At 42.7% G+C, this 23,086-nt stretch overlaps 1 protein-coding gene, 1 long non-coding RNA gene and 1 pseudogene across 2 annotated transcripts in view; 1 reads left to right on the plus strand and 2 right to left on the minus strand.

Annotated features, from left to right (window-relative positions):
- Positions 1 to 23,086, plus strand: part of LOC147028582 (uncharacterized) — a 65,137-nt gene that overhangs the window by 16,576 nt on the left and 25,475 nt on the right. The gene's annotated exons all lie outside the window — the stretch shown is intronic.
- On the minus strand, positions 2,237 to 20,201 carry LOC147028583 (ATP-dependent DNA helicase PIF1-like). Its single transcript, XM_085880264.1, has 2 exons — positions 19,500 to 20,201; positions 2,237 to 2,842 (listed from the first exon to the last, which is right to left on the minus strand). Exons 1-2 carry the CDS (start codon positions 20,199 to 20,201, stop codon positions 2,237 to 2,239), a joined length of 1,308 nt encoding a protein of 435 aa, XP_085736390.1.
- LOC147028584 (uncharacterized) lies at positions 20,198 to 21,500 on the minus strand (annotated as a pseudogene).

Below are 23,086 nucleotides of genomic sequence, written 5' to 3' on the forward strand. Positions count from 1 at the left end.
GTCTTTTCTTCCATGCTAAGTGGTAACATGACATGAAAGAATGATATAGAAACAGCATAGATAGAGCTGGGGTGGGTTCAGTTCACCAGTCTGTGTATCCAATGTGTACCCCCACTATACCCACCACACTCTAGCTGTACCACCCATTGTGTTTATATCAGTGGTTAAGATCCCCATCTTCTCCCATCATTTCATGTAGATACGAATTATCGCATTGCTTAACATAATTACACAAAACAGGGGTCTACTCCATTTATTTAGGAGTCGTCTATTTACTACTTTAGCAAAAATGGCTTTTTAAATTTTTTTGCTTTTCTACTTGAAATCCCTCCAAACTTTTGACTAATTAGTGGAGTACATATGCTAAAAATCGTTCACTTTGTGATAAATGCACCAAATTTGGTGGAGTTGTAGTTTCGGTCATACTTTTTTATTTTAGCTCCAGAGCCCCAAGGATGAATTATTTTGAAGCCTGGAACCCTTAACCTCCCCAAAACGTATTAATTTTACCTAAATTACAGTTTTCTATATGGTAAAATAACAATTTTTGCAAAAAAAAATTTTCGGAACATTCTCTCCTTCATGCAGCCATATTACATGACTCTGGATTGCATCTTTTAAACCAGCAAATGCCACCCGTCACTTTGCTGATGGGAATACTGAGAGAGAGGGGAGAGAGAGGAGAGAGAGGAGAGAGAGGAGAGAGAGGAGAGAGAGGAGAGAGAGGAGAGAGAGGAGAGAGAGGAGAGAGAGGAGAGAGAGGAGAGAGAGGAGAGAGAGGAGAGAGAGGAGAGAGAGAGAGAGAGAAGAGAGAAGAGAGAGAGGAGAGAGAGGAGAGAGAGGAGAGAGAGGGGAGAGAGGGGAGAGAGGGGAGAGAGGGGAGAGAGGGGAGAGAGGGGAGAGAGAGGGGAGAAGGGGGGGGGGGAGAGAAAAGAGAGAAAGAGAAAGACAGGTGCAAGAGAGCAAATAAGACCAAAGCTTACCTTGCCATGTGTAACCCCCTGGGGATCTTTGATTGGTTGAGGGAATTAAACATGACCATCACCGCCACGCCTCAACACAGAGCACTGTCTCCTGTGTGTTTTGTATTTTACGGCGATTGTCCACTTCACACAGGGGTGACAAAGGTTTCATAGGTTTGAACTGTGTCTTCCTGAACCAGATAGTATGGACGATCAACTGAAGTATAACACAGTAACTGGGAGATCGCAGGTCATTGCAAAATGCAGTCATTGTTGCCATGTTTCCTTCTTGATGTTGCAGAGTTTCTGCTGCTCTGGATTTTGGTTATTCCTCTTTTTTTGTCTTCTTTGTGTACTTCTATCTTCCTGTCCTGCGTTTCTACTTCTTGTATCTTCCTTCTTCTATCTGCCTCTCCTTCTTCCTTTCTTCTTTGTTATCATTTTTATCTTGCCAAAACGAAGTTTTTGCAAGATATGTTAGTCAGCTTGTATGTTTTTTTTTTTGTTTTTTTTTTAATTTTTTTTGTTTGTCTGTAATAACGTATAAAAAATTCTGCAGAGCACAGTTATCATTGGAAATTTTTGTAACTTCGCATATCAGAGGCCTATAGAGGTCCCTTTCAGCGCATAAAATTTTGAAGGTCAAAGGTCAAGGTCACTTTGTCGCAAATCAGGGGAGTCGACGAGACCCTTATTTTTTGAGTAATTTGGATCGGATCGTCTTCAAACTTCATGGGAATATAGTTCATGGTCTGCCGCTCAGCTGATTAATTTTTGGTGGCGATTGGCCTTGACCTTCATGGTTAGCGCCGAAGGTCAAACATATTTGACCCCAAGGTCAAATTTTCAAGTTTTAGGAACCATATCGTGTAGTACCTCAAATTGAACACCTCGATGAGTGCTTTTTAGATATGTCAAGCTTGAGACATTATGACATCATTTGGTGATGTTATGAGGCAAACGCATATTTTTCATGGTTACTCTGTAGAATAATTCTCATTGGAATCTCTCGTAGGCAGATATTCCTCAAGGAGTCGCTCCTGGTGGATAGCAGCTCTGTTCACCTCAGTGTGACCTTAAAGAAGTCACACATGGTCACCTTTTGGCAAGATACGGGTCACCCTGCGGGTGACATTGGTTTATTTCATTGTTCTTCTGTCTTCCTCCTTCTGCCTTTCTTCTCTTTCCTGTTTCTTTCTTATCCTTCAGCATTGTATCTTCTTCAGCACTGAGGATTTCACATCACATTTTTCTTATCACAATTTATCACAGTGTCACACTTTTTTACATAGAGCTTCAGGATAGACAATGTTGCATGTTTCTCCATGTGGAGGCAAGATGAAAAGGTTTTTGCCATTGCCAACTCTGGAACAGCCAACATAGAGTTGGCCATGAGAAAAGCATAGGTTTTGCAGGTTGAGGCCAACAACTTTGAGCGATTGTCCTTGTGCCTTGTTGATGCTCATGGCAAAACTGAGGCAGACAGGGAACTGGAGCCTTCTAAATTGGAATGGCAAGTCAGATGGGATGATTGGAATGTGTGGAATGAAAACATCCTGCTCTGCTGCATGGCCAGTCATGATTGTGGCTTCAATGACATATGGCATAAGCTTCTTGACAGCCAAACATGTTCCATTGCAGAGTGTGAGTGGGTCCACATTCCTGAGAAGCGTAATGGGTGCACCAATCTTGAGCTCCAGAGTGTGAGGAGGCACATCTGGTGGTTCCAGAGAGTTAAGAAATTCTGTGGGGTCGTGGACTGCTTCATTTGTGTCTGGTACAGTGTCAACCAACTCGTACATTTGCATAGTGCCAGGTAACTGCGCAAGAAGGTCTCTGTTTGTGAAATTGGCTGCATCATTTTTGGTGCTCAGATGGCTCTTTGCCACAGCCAATTGTGGTCATGGATGTTATGTGCAACATTTGGAAATACTTCATCTCATAGTTGTTGAAGTGTTGTAACTTTTTCCCCTAGTATGGGTGTTCCAAAAAACACCTGGACAACTTTGGTTGTTAATATATTTAGTACCACAAACAATACAACAATACCCTTTGTTTTATATGATACAGAAACTCAGAAAGTTTCATTTATTTTCAGGTCTGGTGGCGACTCCACAGGAGAATGATCAGTGCGTCAAATGGTTCATCGAGACGAGATCCGATACACAAGTTCAGCGTAAATTCTGTACAAGGTATGGAATGGAATCCGCCATAGTAGACGAGTATCAGAGAGAGTTACACGGGGTTTAAGGAGACTGGAAGTTGTCAGAACCAAAAAAGTACCGGTTGGCCAAGCACAAGTGCAGCAGACGTTGAACAGTGTGTGGATCATTTCAAGAAAGTCCCAGAAAATCAATTTGACACACATCCAGAGAATTGGGACTACCAACCACCACTGTTCGCAGGATTTTGCATAAAAGACTGAAACTTTATGCCGATAAGATGCAGATTCTGCAAGAACTCAAACCAAATCATGGACCCAAATGCAAGGTGTTTGCCTTGGAAATTCTCAGTCACATTGAGGATGAGGAAGATTACCTGAAAAAGGTCATCTTCACAGACGAAGCTTGCTTTCATGTATCGGGGAAGGTCAACCGGCACAATGTGAGTATCTGGGGCTCTGAAAACCCCCACGTTCTCATTGAACACACACGCGATAGTCCAAAGGTCAATGTGTGGTGTGGCCTTCTCCTTGACCACTTGGTGGGTCGATTTTTCTTTGTGGAGGATACAGCGACCTCAACCATTTACATTAATATGTTGCAAGGATTCACCTTCCACAGATTGAAGACCTGCAACCTGATATCATTTTTCAACAGAACGGCGCTTCCCCTCATTGGGCCTTTGTCGTTCGAGCCGTCCCGAATGAAAATTTTCCAGCTCGCTGGATTGGCTGAGACGGACCAACCGCCTGACCCCCATGATCACCAGACATAACCCCCCTTGATGTTTTTTTCTGTGGAGGTTTGTCCAAAGATGTGTACAACACCAAGGTGGCAAACCTGCAGGATCTTCGTTCTCTGATCACAGCTGCTTGTGCACTGGTGGATGCAAACATGCTGAGCCGAACATGGCAAGAACTCATGTACCGCCTTGATGTCCTGCACACGACGGACGGAGCTCACATTGAAGTGTATTGATGGTGTGCACAAAACGTTATGAGTTTCTGTATCATATAAACCAAAGGGTATCGTCGTATCATTTGTGGTTCGAAATATATTAACAACCAAAGTTGGCTGGGTCTTTTTCGAATACCCTGCTGATCATGCATATATATATATATATATATATATATATATATATATATATATATATATATATATATATATATATATATATATATATATATATATATATATATATATATATGTGTACACAAGCTCTCCACGAAATGAAACCTCTTGTTGATTTGTTTGATAATTCCCCTTTTTCAACCTAATACCTTTCAACCTAAGAAGTCAATCAAGTTCCTTCATTAGCCTCAATCGCCTTAAAGAAAAACGACATTTTAAATCCTGGCTTGTTCTCGGAATAACCAAATACATACTCGGACCAACGTCACGATTTAGTGCTGTCAAGTTCACAATTCATGTTCCCCAGCTCAGAGGTCAATGTTATTTCCAGACTATCTCATTCAAGCCTTCATATAACTTTCCACTTCAGCCAACAACGATGCTGTACCGATGCCAACATCGCTGTCATGGTTCCGATTTGGCGTTGTTTATACCGTTGTTGAGGAATGTGTGGGGGAGAGAGGATTCCTCTTCAATGTGGGACACACATCTACATCTACATCTTAAATTGTTCTTCGTCTTCACATTTTCCAAGATAATTAACTCATGGATAATTAATTTTCCAAGATAATTAATAATAATTAACGAGGTTGTCATTCTTCGATTGATTTTATGCAGATGCACTTTACCTTGTTTCAAGCGATTTATTGTGATTACAAACTTATAAGTATATCGTATGATCTTTGCGTGGACGTACGATCAGAAGGTTATAAAGAAGGCAAGAGAAATGCAAACAAAGTGAGAGAAAAAAACAATTTGATCACAACACATCACCATCCCTCAAAATACTACATGATGTTCACAGCTCACCATCACAACTACTTAACACCTTACATGTTCACAGCTCACCATCACAACTAATGAACACTTTGCATGTTCACAGCTCACCATCACAACTAATTAACACCTTGCATGTTCACAGCTCACCATCCCTCAAAATACTACATGATGTTCACACATCACCATCACAACTAAACACCTTGCATGTTCACAGCTCACCATCACAACGAATGAACACTTTCAATGTTCACAGCTCACCATCACAACGAATTTACACCTTTTATGTTCACAGCTCACCATCACAACTCACGAACACTTTGCAAGTTCACAGCTCACCATCACAACTAATTAACATCTTGCATGTTCACAGCTCATCATCACAACGAATTTACACCTTTTATGTTCACAGCTCACCATCACAACTCATTAACACCTTGCATGTTCACAGCTCACCATCACAACTAATTAACGCCTTGCATGTTCACAGCTCACCATCACAACAAATGAACACTTTGCATGTTCACTGCTCGCCATCACAACTAATTAACACCTTGCATGTTCACAGCTCACCATCCCTCAAAATACTACATGATGTTCACACATCACCATCGCAACTAAACACCTTGCATGTTCACAGCTCACCATCACAACGAATGAACACTTTCAATGTTCACAACTCACCATCACAACTAATTAACACCTTGCATGTTCACAGCTCACCATCACAACTAACGAACACTTTGCATGTTCACAGCTCACCATCACAACTAATTAACACCTTGCATGTTCACAGCTCACCATCACAACTAATTAACACCTTGCATGTTCACAACTCGCCATCACAACTAATTAACACTTTGCATGTTCACAGCTCACCATCACAACTAATTAACACCTTGCATGTTCACAGCTCACCATCACAACTAATTAACATCTTGCATGTTCACAGCTCACCATCACAACGAATTTACACCTTTTATGTTCACAGCTCACCATCACAACGAATTTACACCTTTTATGTTCACAGCTCACCATCACAACTCACGAACACTTTGCAAGTTCACAGCTCACCATCACAACTAATTAACATCTTGCATGTTCACAGCTCATCATCACAACGAATTTACACCTTTTATGTTCACAGCTCACCATCACAACTCATTAACACCTTGCATGTTCACAGCTCACCATCACAACTAATTAACGCCTTGCATGTTCACAGCTCACCATCACAACAAATGAACACTTTGCATGTTCACAGCTCACCATCACAACTAATTAACACCTTGCATGTTCACAGCTCACCATCACACTAATTAACACCTTGCATGTTCACAGCTCACCATCACAACTAACGAACACTTTGCATGTTCACAGCTCACCATCACAACTAATTAACACCTTGCATGTTCACAGCTCACCATCACACTAATTAACACCTTGCATGTTCACAGCTCACCATCACAACTAACGAACACTTTGCATGTTCACAACTCACCATCACAACTAATTAACACCTTGCATGTTCACAGCTCACCATCACAACTAATTAACACCTTGCATGTTCACAGCTCACCATCACAACTAATTAACATCTTGCATGTTCACAGCTCACCATCACAACGAATTTACACCTTTTATGTTCACAGCTCACCATCACAACTCATTAACACCTTGCATGTTCACAGCTCACCATCACAACTAATTAACGCCTTGCATGTTCACAGCTCACCATCACAACAAATGAACACTTTGCATGTTCACTGCTCACCATCACAACTAATTAACACCTTGCATGTTCACAGCTCACCATCCCTCAAAATACTACATGATGTTCACACATCACCATCGCAACTAAACACCTTGCATGTTCACAGCTCACCATCACAACGAATGAACACTTTCAATGTTCACAACTCACCATCACAACTAATTAACACCTTGCATGTTCACAGCTCACCATCACAACTAACGAACACTTTGCATGTTCACAGCTCACCATCACAACTAATTAACACCTTGCATGTTCACAGCTCACCATCACAACTCATTAACACCTTGCATGTTCACAGCTCACCATCACAACTAACGAACACTTTGCATGTTCACAACTCACCATCACAACTAATTAACACCTTGCATGTTCACAGCTCACCATCACAACTAATTAACACCTTGCATGTTCACAGCTCACCATCACAACTAGTTAACATCTTGCATGTTCACAGCTCACCATCACAACGAATTTACACCTTTTATGTTCACAGCTCACCATCACAACTCACGAACACTTTGCAAGTTCACAGCTCACCATCACAACTAATTAACATCTTGCATGTTCACAGCTCACCATCACAACGAATTTACACCTTTTATGTTCACAGCTCACCATCACAACTCATTAACACCTTGCATGTTCACAGCTCACCATCACAACTAATTAACGCCTTGCATGTTCACAGCTCACCATCACAACAAATGAACACTTTGCATGTTCACTGCTCACCATCACAACTAATTAACACCTTGCATGTTCACAGCTCACCATCCCTCAAAATACTACATGATGTTCACACATCACCATCGCAACTAAACACCTTGCATGTTCACAGCTCACCATCACAACGAATGAACACTTTCAATGTTCACAACTCACCATCACAACTAATTAACACCTTGCATGTTCACAGCTCACCATCACAACTAACGAACACTTTGCATGTTCACAGCTCACCATCACAACTAATTAACACCTTGCATGTTCACAGCTCACCATCACAACTAATTAACACCTTGCATGTTCACAGCTCACCATCACAACTAACGAACACTTTGCATGTTCACAACTCACCATCACAACTAATTAACACCTTGCATGTTCACAGCTCACCATCACAACTAATTAACACCTTGCATGTTCACAGCTCACCATCACAACTAATTAACATCTTGCATGTTCACAGCTCACCATCACAACGAATTTACACCTTTTATGTTCACAGCTCACCATCACAACTCACGAACACTTTGCAAGTTCATAGCTCACCATCACAACTAATTAACATCTTGCATGTTCACAGCTCATCATCACAACGAATTTACACCTTTTATGTTCACAGCTCACCATCACAACTCATTAACACCTTGCATGTTCACAGCTCACCATCACAACTAATTAACGCCTTGCATGTTCACAGCTCACCATCACAACAAATGAACACTTTGCATGTTCACAGCTCACCATCACAACTAATTAACACCTTTTATGTTCACAGCTCACCATCACAACTCACGAACACTTTGCATGTTCACAGCTCACCATCACAACTAATTAACACCTTGCATGTTCACAGCTCACCATCACAACTAATTAACACCTTGCATGTTCACAGCTCACCATCACAACTAATTAACACCTTGCATGTTCACAGCTCACCATCACAACAAATGAACACTTTGCATGTTCACAGCTCACCATCACAACAAATTAACACCTTGCATGTTCACAGCTCACCATCACAACAAATTAACACCTTGCATGTTCACAGCTCACCATCACAACTAACGAACACTTTGCATGTTCACAGCTCACCATCACAACTAATTAACACCTTGCATGTTCACAGCTCACCATCACAACTAACGAACACTTTGCATGTTCACAGCTCACCATCACAACTAATTAACACCTTGCATGTTCACAGCTCACCATCACAACTAACGAACACTTTGCATGTTCACAGCTCACCATCACAACTAATTAACACCTTGCATGTTCACAGCTCACCATCACAACTAATTAACACCTTGCATGTTCACAGCTCACCATCACAACTAATTAACACCTTGCATGTTCACAGCTCACCATCACAACAAATGAACTCTTTGCATGTTCACAGCTCACCATCACAACTAATTAACACCTTGCATGTTCACAGCTCACCATCACAACTAATTAACACCTTGCATGTTCACAGCTCACCATCACAACTAACGAACACTTTGCATGTTCACAGCTCAGGATCACAACCAATTAACACCTTGCATGTTCACAGCTCACCATCACAACTAATTAACACCTTGCATGTTCACAGCTCACAATCACAACGAATTTACACCTTTTATCTTCACATCTCACCATCACAACTAATTAACACCTTGCATGTTCACAGCTCACCATCACAACTAATTAACACTTTGCATGTTAACAGCTCACCATCACAACTAATTAACACCTTGCATGTTCACAGCTCACCATTACAACTAATTAACACCTTGCATGTTCACAGCTCACCAACACAACTAATTAACACCTTGCATGTTCACAGCTCACCCTCACAACTAACAAACACTTTGCATGTTCACAGCTCACCATCACAACCAATGAACACCTTGCATGTTCACAGCTCACCATCACAACTAATTAACACATTGCATGTTTACAGCTCACCATCACAACTAATGAACACTTTGCATGTTCACAGCTCACCATCACAACTAATTAATACATTGCATGTTCACAGCCCACCATCACAACTAATTAACACCTTGCATGTTTACAGCTCACCATACCAACAAAAACCCTTTATTATATTCATTCCCCACCATACCAACAAAAACCCCATATTACATTGATACCTCATGATACCAACAAAAACCTCATATGATGTTCATACCTCACCATACAAACAAAAACCACATATTATATTGATATCCCACCATACTAAACAAAAACCCTTTATTATGTTCATGCCCAACCATACCAACTTAGACACTGCATGCTCACAGCTCACCATACCAACAAAAACCTCATTATATTCATACCTCACCATACCAACAAAGACCCTTTATTCTATTCATACCCCACCATAACAACAAAAACCTCATATTGTATTCATACCCCACCATACCAACAAAAATCTCATATTATATTCATACCTCACCATACCAACAAAAAGCTTTTAATATATTCATACCTCACCATACCAACAAAAACCCTTGATTATATTCATACCCCACCATACCAACAAAAAACCCATATTACATTGATACCTCATGATACCAACAAAAACCTCATATAATGTTCATACCTCACCATACAAACAAAAACCACATATTATATTGATACCTCATGAAACCAACAAAAACCTCATATGATGTTCATACCTCACCATACAAACAAAAACCACATATTATATTGATATCCCACCATACTAAACAAAAACCCTTTATTATGTTCATACCCCACCATACCAACTTAGACACTGCATGCTCACAGCTCACCATACCAACAAAAACCTCATTATATTCATACCTCACCATACCAACAAAGACCCTTTATTATATTCATACCCCACCATAACAACAAAAACCTCATATTATTTTCATATCCCACCATACCAACAAAAACCTCATATTATATTGATATCCCACCATACCAACAAAAACCCTTTATTATATTCATACCCCACCATAACAACAAAAAACCCCATATTATATTCATACCCCACAATACCAACAAAAACCTCATATGTTCGTACCCCACTAAACCAACAAAAACCTCATATTATATTGATACCTCACCATATCAACAAAAACCTCATATAATGTTCATACCTCACCATACAAACAAAAACCACATATTATATTGATATCCCACCATACCAACAAAAACCCTTTATTATATTCATACCCCACCATACCAACAAAAAACCCCATATTATATTCATACCCCACGATACCAACAAAAACCTCATATGTTCGTACCCCACTAAACCAACAAAAACCTCATATTATATTGATACCTCACCATACCAACAAAAACCTCATATTATATTGATACCTCACCATACCAACAAAAACCTCATAAAATTCAGACATCACCATACCAACAAAAACCCTTTATTATATTCATACCACAACAAAAACCTCATATGATGTTCATGCCTCACCATACCAACTAAGACACTGCATGTTCACAGCTCACCATCCCAACAAAGACCTCATATGATATTCATACCTCACCATACCAACAAAAACCTCAAATGATGTTCATACCTCAACATCTCAAGTAAGACCCTGCGTGTTCACAGCTCACCATTCCAACTAAGACCCTGCATGTTCACAGCTCACCATCCCAACAAAACTTCACCATAACAAAAACAAAACTTCATATGTTTATACCTCATCATAACTAGCAAAAACCCAATATGATGTTTATACTGTTACTTTCCTGGGGAGGGGAGAAAAGAGGTACTCAGAGATAGAATTTAGTACCACCGCTGGGGGCCGGTGTTGTCAAACTTAGTGGTTAGACAGCATGAAGATGTCCTGTCTGGTGTTCCCTCTCGTCTGAAACTGGTTCAGGTCCAGGAAAGGTGAAGGTGTCATGGCAGCTTTGGTGATCAGGCCATGCATTTGGGGCGGATGTGATTTGCTCAACAGTACGCCCATGCACAATGGAGCCAAAGTAAAGACGCCACGTTGCCATGACGATCGCTTGACTGGTTCCAAACAAAAGAACCCAGAAGCATGCTCACTTCGACTGAACGCGATTCGCGTGTTGAAGCATCGCTAAATATGGTTGCCGTGTCGAATCCCTCACTTGCAACTTAATTTTGCAACAAACCAAAATCTTTGCGAAGAGGAGAAAATCATCTTAAATCTGATAATGTGGAAAACATTTGATTTCGAGCAGGATTGCTTTTTAACCCAGTTTGTCGATAAGCCCACGAGGAGGAACCCACCACAATCGTGGACCTGCATTGTCATTGTGCACCTGATATTTGATTAATGTCCTTGACCTACATTTGTCAGATTACGACCTAATTAACAAAAACACATTTTTCATCACAATCTTTAATAACGCCTGGTGTTGGCTTTATGGTTAGGGTGGCGGGCTTTGGATCCTACGGTCCTGAGTTCAAATCCCGCTCAGCTATTGAATTAATACCAGGTGGGGTTAACTCGGCCTGTCATCCTTCCAAGGTTGGCAAAATGAGTACCAGCATGCTGGTATAATGTGTCGGAGTGGCGACCCATCCAGGATTGCTCCCAATAGCCAAGGAGACTGCTTAAGCAGCACCAACGCTCTGCATATAGTATGGTCCCAATCTCCTCCTCCTTCAATAATCTTCCTCCAATTTTCATGATATTGAGTTTTATGGAGAGATAAAATTTCCAAAACTGGTCCAGATAGCATCAGCCCACGTGTCCTAAAAACCTGCTCCCCTGCTCTTGCTCACCCTCTCTCTGTTCTATTCACCCTCTCATTTGCTCAAGGCCATCTGCCATCTGCTTGGAAATCAGCAAACATTACCGCTCTGCATAAAAGGTGAAAAAACAGATCCCTGCAACTACAGACCAATCAGCCTTCTCCCAATCATCAGCAAAGTTATGGAATCCATCATCGCTTCAGACATTAAATCCTTCCTCTTCTCCAATGGCTTGATATACGATCATCAATTTGGATTCAGACCAGGTCGCTCTATTCTGGATATGCTGCTTCTGCTCTCCCAACAATGGATGGAGGTCCTGAATGTCATACATTAAATCAGAGCCATATCCCTAGACATATCGTGTGCTTTTGACATGGTCTGGCACCCTGCCCTGCTCACCAAACTCTCTTCCTATAGTATCCAAGGACATCTCCACTCATGGCTCACAGTCTTCCTCTCCTGTCGCAGCCAACGTGTGGCCCTTGATGGAGTTCTTTCATCCCCTCTTCCTGTCCAGACTGGAGTTTCTCAAGGTAGTGTTCTGGGCCTTATTCTTTTTCTGGTTTTCATCAATGATCTCTCGAACTCTCTCTCTAGAAAATCCTCTTTATCTCTTTGCTGATGACTCCACCCTCTGCCTACCATCTGTCATCCCTCAGATTGGCAAGCAGCAGCCTCTTCACTCTTTGCAGATCTGGATAAAATCACAAGATGGTTCAACACGTGGAACATGTCTTTCAATCCTGACAAATCTCACTATGTCTCTCCGAAAGGACCATCTGGAACCCCCCACTCCCAATCTACTGCACTTTCTCAACAATCCTCTTGAAGAAGTCCTTTCATTCAAACTTCTGGGTCTCACTATCTGCCATGATCTTTCTTGGGAAAGCCACCTTTCCAACCTGGCTCGAAAGCCACTCACCGACTGGGAATCCTCCATCATGCAAAGTCCTTCCCTGGCACACCTGAGCTCCTGAGCACATACAAAGCTTTCATCCACAGCCTGATGGAGTACTGCTCTCCCCCCTGGCCCAGTGCTTCCGCCTCTCACCTTTCTCGGCTTCACACTGTGGAAACCAAGGCATTTCGGATCATTGGAATCACCTGTGGTGAGGCCAAGACTTTGGGTCTCTCACTCTCTCACCACAGGCAAGTCTGTGGTCTTTCTGTCTTCTCCCATCTCCTTTCTGGTCTCGCCCCCCCCGCCTTTCTGTGATATGTTCCCCCCATTTTTTTCGCAGCACGCTCAAGGTCCGCCAGCAACCCCCTTCGAGTAAAACTACCAAAATCAACACTCACTGCTCACCTTTACTCTTTCATTGCTCTTTTTCCCCACCTTTGGAATAAACTCCCACACTCTCTTCAATCCCACTCTTCCCTCCAGGTCTTCAAAACAGCTGTTCACCACCTTCTCTTATCTTCCCCCATCCAAAACCACGATCTTTTCTACCCCCATTAATTCACCCCAACAGACCTCCTTCAAATCCTCTCTCGTGTAAGGACCTGAAAGTCCCTGTCGTGTCCATCTTGTTTACCCCGTGTACCCCGCCCCATCCCTCTCCATTCCACAGATCTCCTCATGTCTCTGTTCCCCACTGTTTTGTCTTTCCCTCTCTTGCTCCCATTGTTGTGTGTTCTGTGTGGTCACTCTCATATGAGCCTCGACATTGTATACAATAACAAATAGAAAAAGATGTAGATGGGGACACATTTTCTTAATTCACACTCTATCCCTAAATGCTGAAGGTCAAGGTCATATGCCATTTTGTGGTCCGGAAAAAAATAAAGCCATCATTGGATCATGGGGGTGGCCTTCCACCGGGGATGGTTACCCTTGGCGATCACAGATATCTAGTTTTTGTTTATGACAACCTTTCCCATACTGACCTCCATTATCTGTCGCATTATTCACCACCCTCGCTTCAGCTGCTGTCACACCTTGACGTTTTAGCCAGCGTATGGCAACGTATCAAAATGTATGTAAAACGCTGGCGTACGCTGAACTATTGATGTTTTATTTTTTTAATTTTTGGGCGTATAATAACGTGTTGGACGTATGCATAACGTATTCGTAACGTACACAGAACGTTTTAATCGCATATAGATAACTTATACCAACGAATGCTGAGCGTGTTGTCGGCGTTCACAACCTATGCCCAACGATAGTCTAACTTATGCATAATGCATGGCAGCGTATCGCCGACGATCAGGTGGCATAGGCTATTAATAGGCTGCGGCTCGACGATTCAAATCATAACCGCACTAGACACTGAAGTGTGAAGCCGCTGTCACACCTTGACGCTTTAGCAAGCGTATGCCGACGTATGAAAAATTTGCCGAACCAAGCTGGCACACGTCGAATACGTTATGGGTAAGTTTTGTATACGTTAAGAGCACGCTGGCATACGTCGTAGTACGCTGGCATACGTCATTGTACGTCGAGAAATTTTCAGAATGTTGAAAATTTCTCGACGTACTCGACGTATGACACACATTCCGCATACACTGGCATAAGTTGTAGGTACGCTATGCGATCGTTGACACACGTCGACATACGTTACTTGTACGTTACTCATAACTCGAAACAAGTCAATGTAATAGTTAGCGTCAGCGATCCAGACTCCCTGTTTTTTTTCTTTTTTTTTTTTCTTCGGTATGACAGTTATAATTTAAATCGTTAAGCGGCAGCCTTTTAATTATATTATATTATAACCGCACTAGAAATCGAAGTGTCAACATGACCGTCATACCGAAGAAGAAAATACAATAAAAAAACGCACGGAGTCTGGAACACTGACGCGAACCATTACATTGACGTGTTTCGCCTGATGAGTAACGTACAAGTAACGTGTGTCGAGGTGTGTCAACGATCGCGTAACGTGCCTACAAGTTATGGCCAGAATTATGCAGAACGTGCGAGTCATACGCTGGCATACGTCGGGAAATTTCAAGCATGGAAAATTTGTCTAACAGCTCGGCGAACTACAACGTATGCCAGCGTACTACGACGTATGCCAGCGTACTATGACGTATGCCAGCGTACTACGATGTATGCCAGCGTGCTCTTAACGTATACAAACTTACCCATAACGTATTCGATGTGTGCCGGCATTTTAGCCCAATTTTGCACACGTCAGGCATACGTTGGCTAAATCGTCAACGTGTGACAGAGCCTTTAAATTCCTTGCTATTTCCTTCTGTTTAATACAAAAAAAAACTTTCCTTTAAAATTTTTTCCCTTCGTCTTCTTCTTCCCCTTTCTCCATTTATTTTATAAGCGAAAATTTAGTACCTTTGGCTGTGCTTTCCCCTCTGCAACCACCTCCTGTTTGTCAGCATGCTGTGCCATCCTCCTTCCAGAGATGACTATTTACAGCTCCCTCTCTGCCAACATGGACCATCTTAGAACCACCCATCCCAACTCTCTTCCACATATGCAGTGATTTCTACTGTCACCATGCCAATTTGCTGGGTGTTGGTACCTATTCAACCAGCCATGGCATTGCAGCAAAGGACTTCTGTCACTCCATGGGCCTCACCCAATCAGTGAGCTTTCTCCCAATTGCACATCCTCTTTTCTGGATTTGGTTATGGTAATGACGAATTTCCCCACCAATGTAGCCTATCGGTTCATCTCATCATCTGCTTGTGAGAGTTAATATCTATCTGGCTGTTGTCAGAGAATGACTTCTGCACCATATAGTCTGGCAATTCACTCAAGCTGACTGGCAGGGACTGCAAGCTGTCCTCTCATGTCAAGACTGGTCCTACATTTTCTCCTCTCCTGATATTAATACTGCATGGGAATCCTTCCACACAAGATTGCTATCAATAATGTATCGATTTATACCATCTCATCTGCAGTTAGCCATACATATCCTCTAACCCCCGGTACACAGAAATCTGTGGTGAGGCAGTTGCTTTAAAACAACTTACCTTCCCATCCTGGAAGGAAAATCCGACCAAAGGCAACCTCAGATCATTCCACGAATCCAAACAATACAAGTTCACTATAAATGATCCAGGATTGGGTGTGTATATATATATATATATTTATATATATTGTTGTGGTTTCTCACCCGCCGGCGTGCGAACGACCGCGTTTAACTAATAGCAGCCGCTTCGCCCACCGAACGGACAATCCAGTCGCGGCTTTCCGGATCAACACCGGAAACCAGCCACGGGTGTGTTTTTAAGCACACCACAGCCTAATCAATATTCTACCCGCGCGCGATAGGGTCAATCGCCGAATTGTCGATTTACCTAATTGATCGTGCGGGCAGACTACCGAGAGACTGTACCTCAACGGGGCCGCTGGGACACGAGCCGCTTAAGCAGCTCGCTCCGTTTTGGGATAACCGAGCGGGGTGTTATCGCGAGCCCCGTTGGACCCGATCACTTTACCAGCTATTTAAAAACCAACTATATTCCGAGTGCAATATGGCAGTTCAATTAGGGAAAGAGGACGCAACGAACGGGTTAACATTTAAACAAGCACATTTATTGAATAAGACACACATGCAGGCATGCACGTCAATCAATGCAGGTATGCGATTATGCAAGGCCGAACATGCACGCAAGTATACAACCAACAAAAGCAACACAAAAGCGCTACTACCGTCTATCTATTATGTACACACTTAACAGTTCCACTTACGGACATGGGGCCACAATGTTCATTCAAAAGCAAGGAAAACCCCCAGGACAGACGAGGGGTAGACTGGACCCCTTGGGGTCTTTATTAACGTGGAGCCGTGTAGACCGCAGAGGCTCCGCGAGGCCGCGCTGGTTACCTTCACCTCGCTGGGGCGACCCGCGACGTCCCATCCCCACGGCAGCTGCCGTGACCGCGGTCCGGCCCAGACCTCGTCTGATGGCCTGGTGATTCGGGCCCAGCCGGCAACGCCTCAGAAGAACGAACGGGTCTTATACTCTTTCAGAGTTGATGCTCTCCTTCAGAACCCGTCCGTCCCTCAGCGCTGCTCGGACTGTTCCAAAGCCCGATCACCTCGGACCGTTCGCTGCTGGCTGGAAACCTCTCCACGTCCCACACAAACGCGCCGTTATGTGTGGCACGGCCAGCCTGCTGTGCTCCCCGCTCCGTCTCCTCGGCGAACCCGGACTTCCACTGCCCTCCACTGGACTCGACCTCCGCTCCTCACACCGCTCCAAACCCCGACCGACTCAACTACTTGGCGCCCTGCGCGTTTTTATATAGGGTTCGTGAGGCGAGATTTGATCTCTGCACTTTCACCTCTGACCCCCACTGGCTCCGCCCCTCTCGGTCTCCTGATCCGAATTCCGAGGAGAGGTTCGGGGCGAGCGGACATGGTAGGAATCATCGACGCTGAAGGGAGAGCGGACGTGGTAGAAATCACCGTCGCTAGCAACAAGGAAACCACCGCGTTTGTTTGCAGCGACCTTGCCGTGGCCGGCACAAAGATGGCGGCACCCGCGGAGTTGAATGTGAAGCGATGTTGTTGGGTATTGGGGGAGATGCGCTTGTGGAGGAGGTGGTTGTGTGAAGGTGGTTGGTGAGAGCGATGTTGGTGGTGGAGGTGGTTGTTGTGAAGTGGTTGATCCAAAATAACGATAGCAAAAGAAAAACGGCTAACCGAAGATTCACAGCTCGGTTACACGAATAATTCCCTGAGACATCTGTGGGGAAATCTATCTGAACACAGACTTATCGACATAACTGATCTAAGGACCTATATGGTGCTTTGCGAATTTCCACAGCCGTAACAATATATATATATATATATATATATATATATATATATATATATATATATATATATATATATATATATATATATATATATATATATATATATATATATACCCGTGCTCCACACGGGAATCCCGTGGATGATGGTGGGTCTGAAGGAGTATATGTCACAGTTAATTGTAAAATTGTAGAGGCTGCCACCATTATTTTTTTTTCATCACCACTGTGATATTATATTTTCCCCGCCATGTTTTATATGCAGAAGACGAGTTCAAAAATGTTAAGATTTATTGCCGTATCAGATAAAAAAACCATAATGCCTCAACAATGTGAGGCTGGTTTCATGTCATCATTTGTGACTTAATTTATACGTCGGGCATAACCCAGCCTGGCCCAGCGTATTTGATTTATTTACGTCTGTTATCCTGATAAAAAAAAATATGTTATATTATGTATACGAAGTTACAACGTACCTACGCCCATAACCATTCTATAAAATATGTACATAGCCCATAACCATTTAATTATAAAATATTATACACATACGCCATACGCCATCACCATTCTATTTATATCTGTAATATGTATATATACAAACCACCACCACCATTTTTTTTATTTCCCACCACCATTTTTATTTTTCACCAGCAACATGTATTTCCTTCATCGCACATCCTATTACCGTTTATGAAATAACTGAAGTAGCTCAATAATTTTAGTGGAGTGCTTGAGGATAAACAATATTTGATGTCTTCCCCTTTGGAGCCAATATGTTTAAAGCCTCTGATGATCCCACTCTAGAGCATCCCACATATAGCTGACCATGGGAAAAGCAAGGAGTGGATAATTCCAGCCCTGCTACTTTAAATGACTGTCCTTGTGCCTTATTGATAGACATCGCAAAGCACAGGCATACAGGAAATTGTAGTCTCTTAAATTCAATCGTTGAATTTGATGGAATGAGTGGAATTCGCGGAATGAATACATCTTCTCCTTTCGCACATCCTGTCATGATAGTGGCCTCAATTCCATGTGGTAGTAGTCTTTTCACAATCAGTTTATTTCCGTTGCAAAGTTTTGGTGCATCTAGATTACGTAATAACATAATAGGGCATCCAACTTTTAACGACAGATTGTACGGAGGCAATCCTGGTAATTCCAATGAGTTTAGAAATTCTGTGGGATAATGTATGCCTTTCTCAGTATCCAGTGTGGTGTCAATAGACTTGTGACTATGTTGTTCGCCTGGAACTACTTGTAATAACTGATGGTTTATTACATGGACTGTTTCATTAAGTGGAGCCAGGATTGTTCTTTCACAGAGCCACTGTATGTTTTTGTAATCAGTCGCTAAATTGGGATACACATGAGCCTCTAATTCTTCCATAGATGAAGCTATTGTTCCACAGTCATCGGGAATAGATATTACATCATTTGTGTTCGGGATTTCACCATTTCCAAGTTTGAGAAGTAATTGTGCGAAATTGCCAGCATCTAAATCACCATATAATTTGACCCTCATATTTGTTTTTAGATGGATAGTTTGTACGAATATCCAGAGGTATGAAGATTTTATACTGGCTTTAATTTCATCAGCTGGAGTGCCATGGGGTACTACAGGTAAAGTTTGTCTGAAATCGCCAGAAATAACCAGCGTAACTCCACCTATAGGCAGGTCTACTCCTCTTAAATCTCGCATAGTTCTATCGAATGCTTCGAATGCATCCTTAGGCGACATCGTACCTTCATCCCAAACTATGAGGTCGCAATTCTTCAGCACTTTTTCTGCTTCAGTTTGTTTGCCAATGCCACAAACCGGATATTCCATTGTAGCTAAGTCGAGAGGCAATTTGAAAGCAGAATGCGCTGTGCGGCCACCTGAAAGTAGTGTTGCGGCTATACCGGATGAAGCAACGGCTAATGCGATCTTTTTCTGGTTCCTCATCTTAGCAAGCAAAAGGTTGAGGATAAATGTTTTGCCAGTACCACCAGGGGCATCCAAGAAAAATATCCCACCACTTCCCTCTTGAACCGCTTGAGAAATCAGTTGATATGCATTACTCTGATCCTGTACCAGAAGCGGCTCATTGTCGGAAACAAACTTTGCGAGAGTATCTGTGTTGTAGTTTGTTTCACGGAACCATTCTCTACTGATGGTTGTGCTTTCAGACCTATTAGGAGAGGGAAGTCCCCACTTAGTTAAACCTTTCCCGCTCATGTATAATACCAAATCTTCAATGTATATCAGAGCCTCATTGAACATATCTGGTGTGTACTGGATGTCCTCTTGGGGATGTTCTCTTTGGACTCTGTTTTTTACATCCTCAGCCAGGGCCTCTTTGTGAATGTCCCATAGGCTCTTGGGATCTGACATCTCACACGCAGTTATCATAATAGCAAATAGATACCTCATGGTCGATGGGGATTGAGAAACAGTTGCCGCTTCAAGCGTGGCGTTCCAATGGGCATCGTCTTCTAGGAGTCCGAGGAGATTGCAAGCCTCACGGAATGTGCTGCAAATTTGCCCGTCCACTGTTCTCAGGTCTATGAAACTCACTGGACCTCGTTTCACATGCAGGAGGAGGCGGACGCAGAAACACTCAAAATTATTGGGATGTACTGTGTACACTCGACCCAATGCGTCAGATTTGTAAATACCGGGATATCCTGGAACTTCTGAACCTTGCTTCCTCCTGTTTCAACGTTTCTGACTCGAGTTCCAAGTGAAATACGTTGGCACCTGAGCATACAGTAGAGGTCGAGCAAAGTCATCAATTTCGCATAGTTTGAAAAATGCCAGTAAGTTAGAAATTGGAGGTTCTTCCGCTCGTTGTTGGACATTTTGATCTGTAAAATATCTCTGTCTGTTCTCAAGGTGAATTGTCAGGTGAATTACTGGAGGAAACCTGCCAGTAATGGGGAAGTTCAATATCCTCCATATGGCTTCATTGCTGCATATATATCGACCATTTTCATATTTTTGAACCTCGTTGATGTCGTTTCTCTCAATGGTTACTACGGCTTGATCACTGCCCTTGTGAATGTATTTGCATATGTATTTGATAGCTTTTACACTATTGTAGTACTCAACGTTGATATGGGCATTGAAAATAGTGGAGAGTAATGGGATATATGGAACTATCCATTTATTATCAACAACGACGCGTTCAGGAATACTGTGAACTTTAACCGTTGTTTCAAATCCACCATCATCACGTGCCCGCCTACGATACAACGGATATCCATCTTTATCCGACTGCGTTTCGTGGAGGAGTTCTCTAGGGAACCTCTTACCTCATTTTCCATTTCTCATGCAGGGTGCCTTGCTATTTATTACCCCACATGGACCATGAATCATATGACGTTTCACAATAGCGTACAAAAACGGATTCTCTTCGGGCTTGGGCAATTCAGCGCGAATGACTGAATCAATCTGGGTGGGTCTAAGTTTTTCTCTGAGCCAAAAAAGGCTATGTACGTGTGGAAGACTACGTTTTTGCCATTCTATGGTATACATGTAGGCAGCAACAGACCCACACACGTTAAATTTTGTGATAAGATCTATCAACAGAATGACTTTCCTCTGAAAGACTCTCGCTATTAGATCATGTCGGTCATGTGCGACTTGTCCTGGTAATAGTTCTTTGACAATTTCTGGCCACTGAGGATTGCAGGTTAAAGTTATGAAAAGGTCCTGTCTTCCAAAAGTTCGAACATAGGTCATTGCATCTTGAGTGCGTTCTGCCATATACCGTGGTCCACCAGTGAATGATGATGGTAATATAACTAATTGACCAACATTTGCATGGCCGTCATTGGTTAGAGAATCACGGAGATGTATATAATCAGCCACGCGTAACTGCTGCTGATGGGTTCTGATGAATAGTAGTCGTTCAGACTCAATCTTAGCATACATATCAACTATATACTGGTGAAACAGTTGGCGACAACGCAAAATAATATTGAAACTATTTTGCCTGTGCATGATTCTGTATGCATAGTAATCATTAGCAGATACTTTTTTTTCCAACATTCATTAGTCCGGTCATTGGATTGAACTGCCATATTTGGAAGCAATAGCCATCTTGTCCTTCCCAGTTAATCAACGGGTACTGCAGGGCATCATAGGAGCGGTGTGTCTCACTGATTATCTGCAGTTGGTCATTTCTGCAGTGTATGACGATGTCACGCCGATTGAATTCTTGCCCAATGATGACGATGGCTACTTCATTTACTTGTGGGGCGTTGTATCTTCTCTCATGCTCTCCAGCAGGAGTTCTATCAGCATGAATTGCAACCCTCATGTCTTCACTGGGAGCCTGTTCTAAGGCTGTTTTGAAACTTCTTACGATGTTGTTAGTTTCATGCAACATCTTTTGCAAGTCCAAAACCAACTCGAGACGGACATCTTCAACAACGCCACACCTACGTTGAGCTTCCTGATTGTGATCGCCCATGAAATAGATCTGAAGAAACTTCGGTTCTTCTCCGGGTTGTGGCAAAATGGCCCCGCTCGATGATATATTTGCCCACAAAGCTTGAACGCAGGGAAGTAGCCCGGTAACCGAACTTCTTCAGCTCCAAATGATGTCATTTGGAAGCATGAGTTATACCTCCTGATATTGCCTAGGAAATGTTGCGACTGGGCAGATGTACGATCCAACAGAGACTTCAACGGTTCTGGTGGTTCGTATATATCAGTGATTTTCACTTTCCCTCCACTGCAACACATACCAGGAGGTTCTTTTTTGAATTTTCTTGCCCACCATGACGGCAGATCTCATCCATCCCACCTATTTGAAGTATAGGGATCAATTGATACTGATTATGCGGTCTATAGTTAAAGGCTTCTCTTTCCAATTTCGATGATTTGAAAGGGCCGGCTCTATTGGCAGCTGAATGCAAATGTTTGCTTCGGTGTCAATCGTCCGAGACTTCAGGCAGCTCTGCTTCTCTCGCTGCTGCGGTTGCTTGGCGAACGCTTTGGCGTCGAGCGTCCGTAGCTTCAGGCAGCTCTGCTGCTCTCGCTGCTGCGGTTGTTTGGCGAACGCTTCGGCGCCGAGCTTCCGCAGCTTCAGGAGTCTCTGCAAGCCGAGCAGCTGC

The sequence above is a fragment of the Eptatretus burgeri genome, chromosome 4, assembly GCF_056783735.1.
Source record: "Eptatretus burgeri isolate ZD-2024b chromosome 4, Ebu_testis_v1, whole genome shotgun sequence".
In the NCBI taxonomy this organism is placed as follows: Eukaryota; Metazoa; Chordata; class Myxini; order Myxiniformes; family Myxinidae; genus Eptatretus; species Eptatretus burgeri.

Bases quoted from the DNA above. Each gene is read 5' to 3' on its own strand.
- LOC147028583 (XM_085880264.1), bottom strand. From the start codon at position 20,201: ATGAGCGGGAAAGGTTTAACTAAGTGGGGACTTCCCTCTCCTAATAGG. The intron at 2,843-19,499 runs GTCAAATTATAT...GCTGTGGCAAAG, and splicing joins ATCTAAAAACAAATATGAGG to AGCCATCTGAGCACCAAAAA.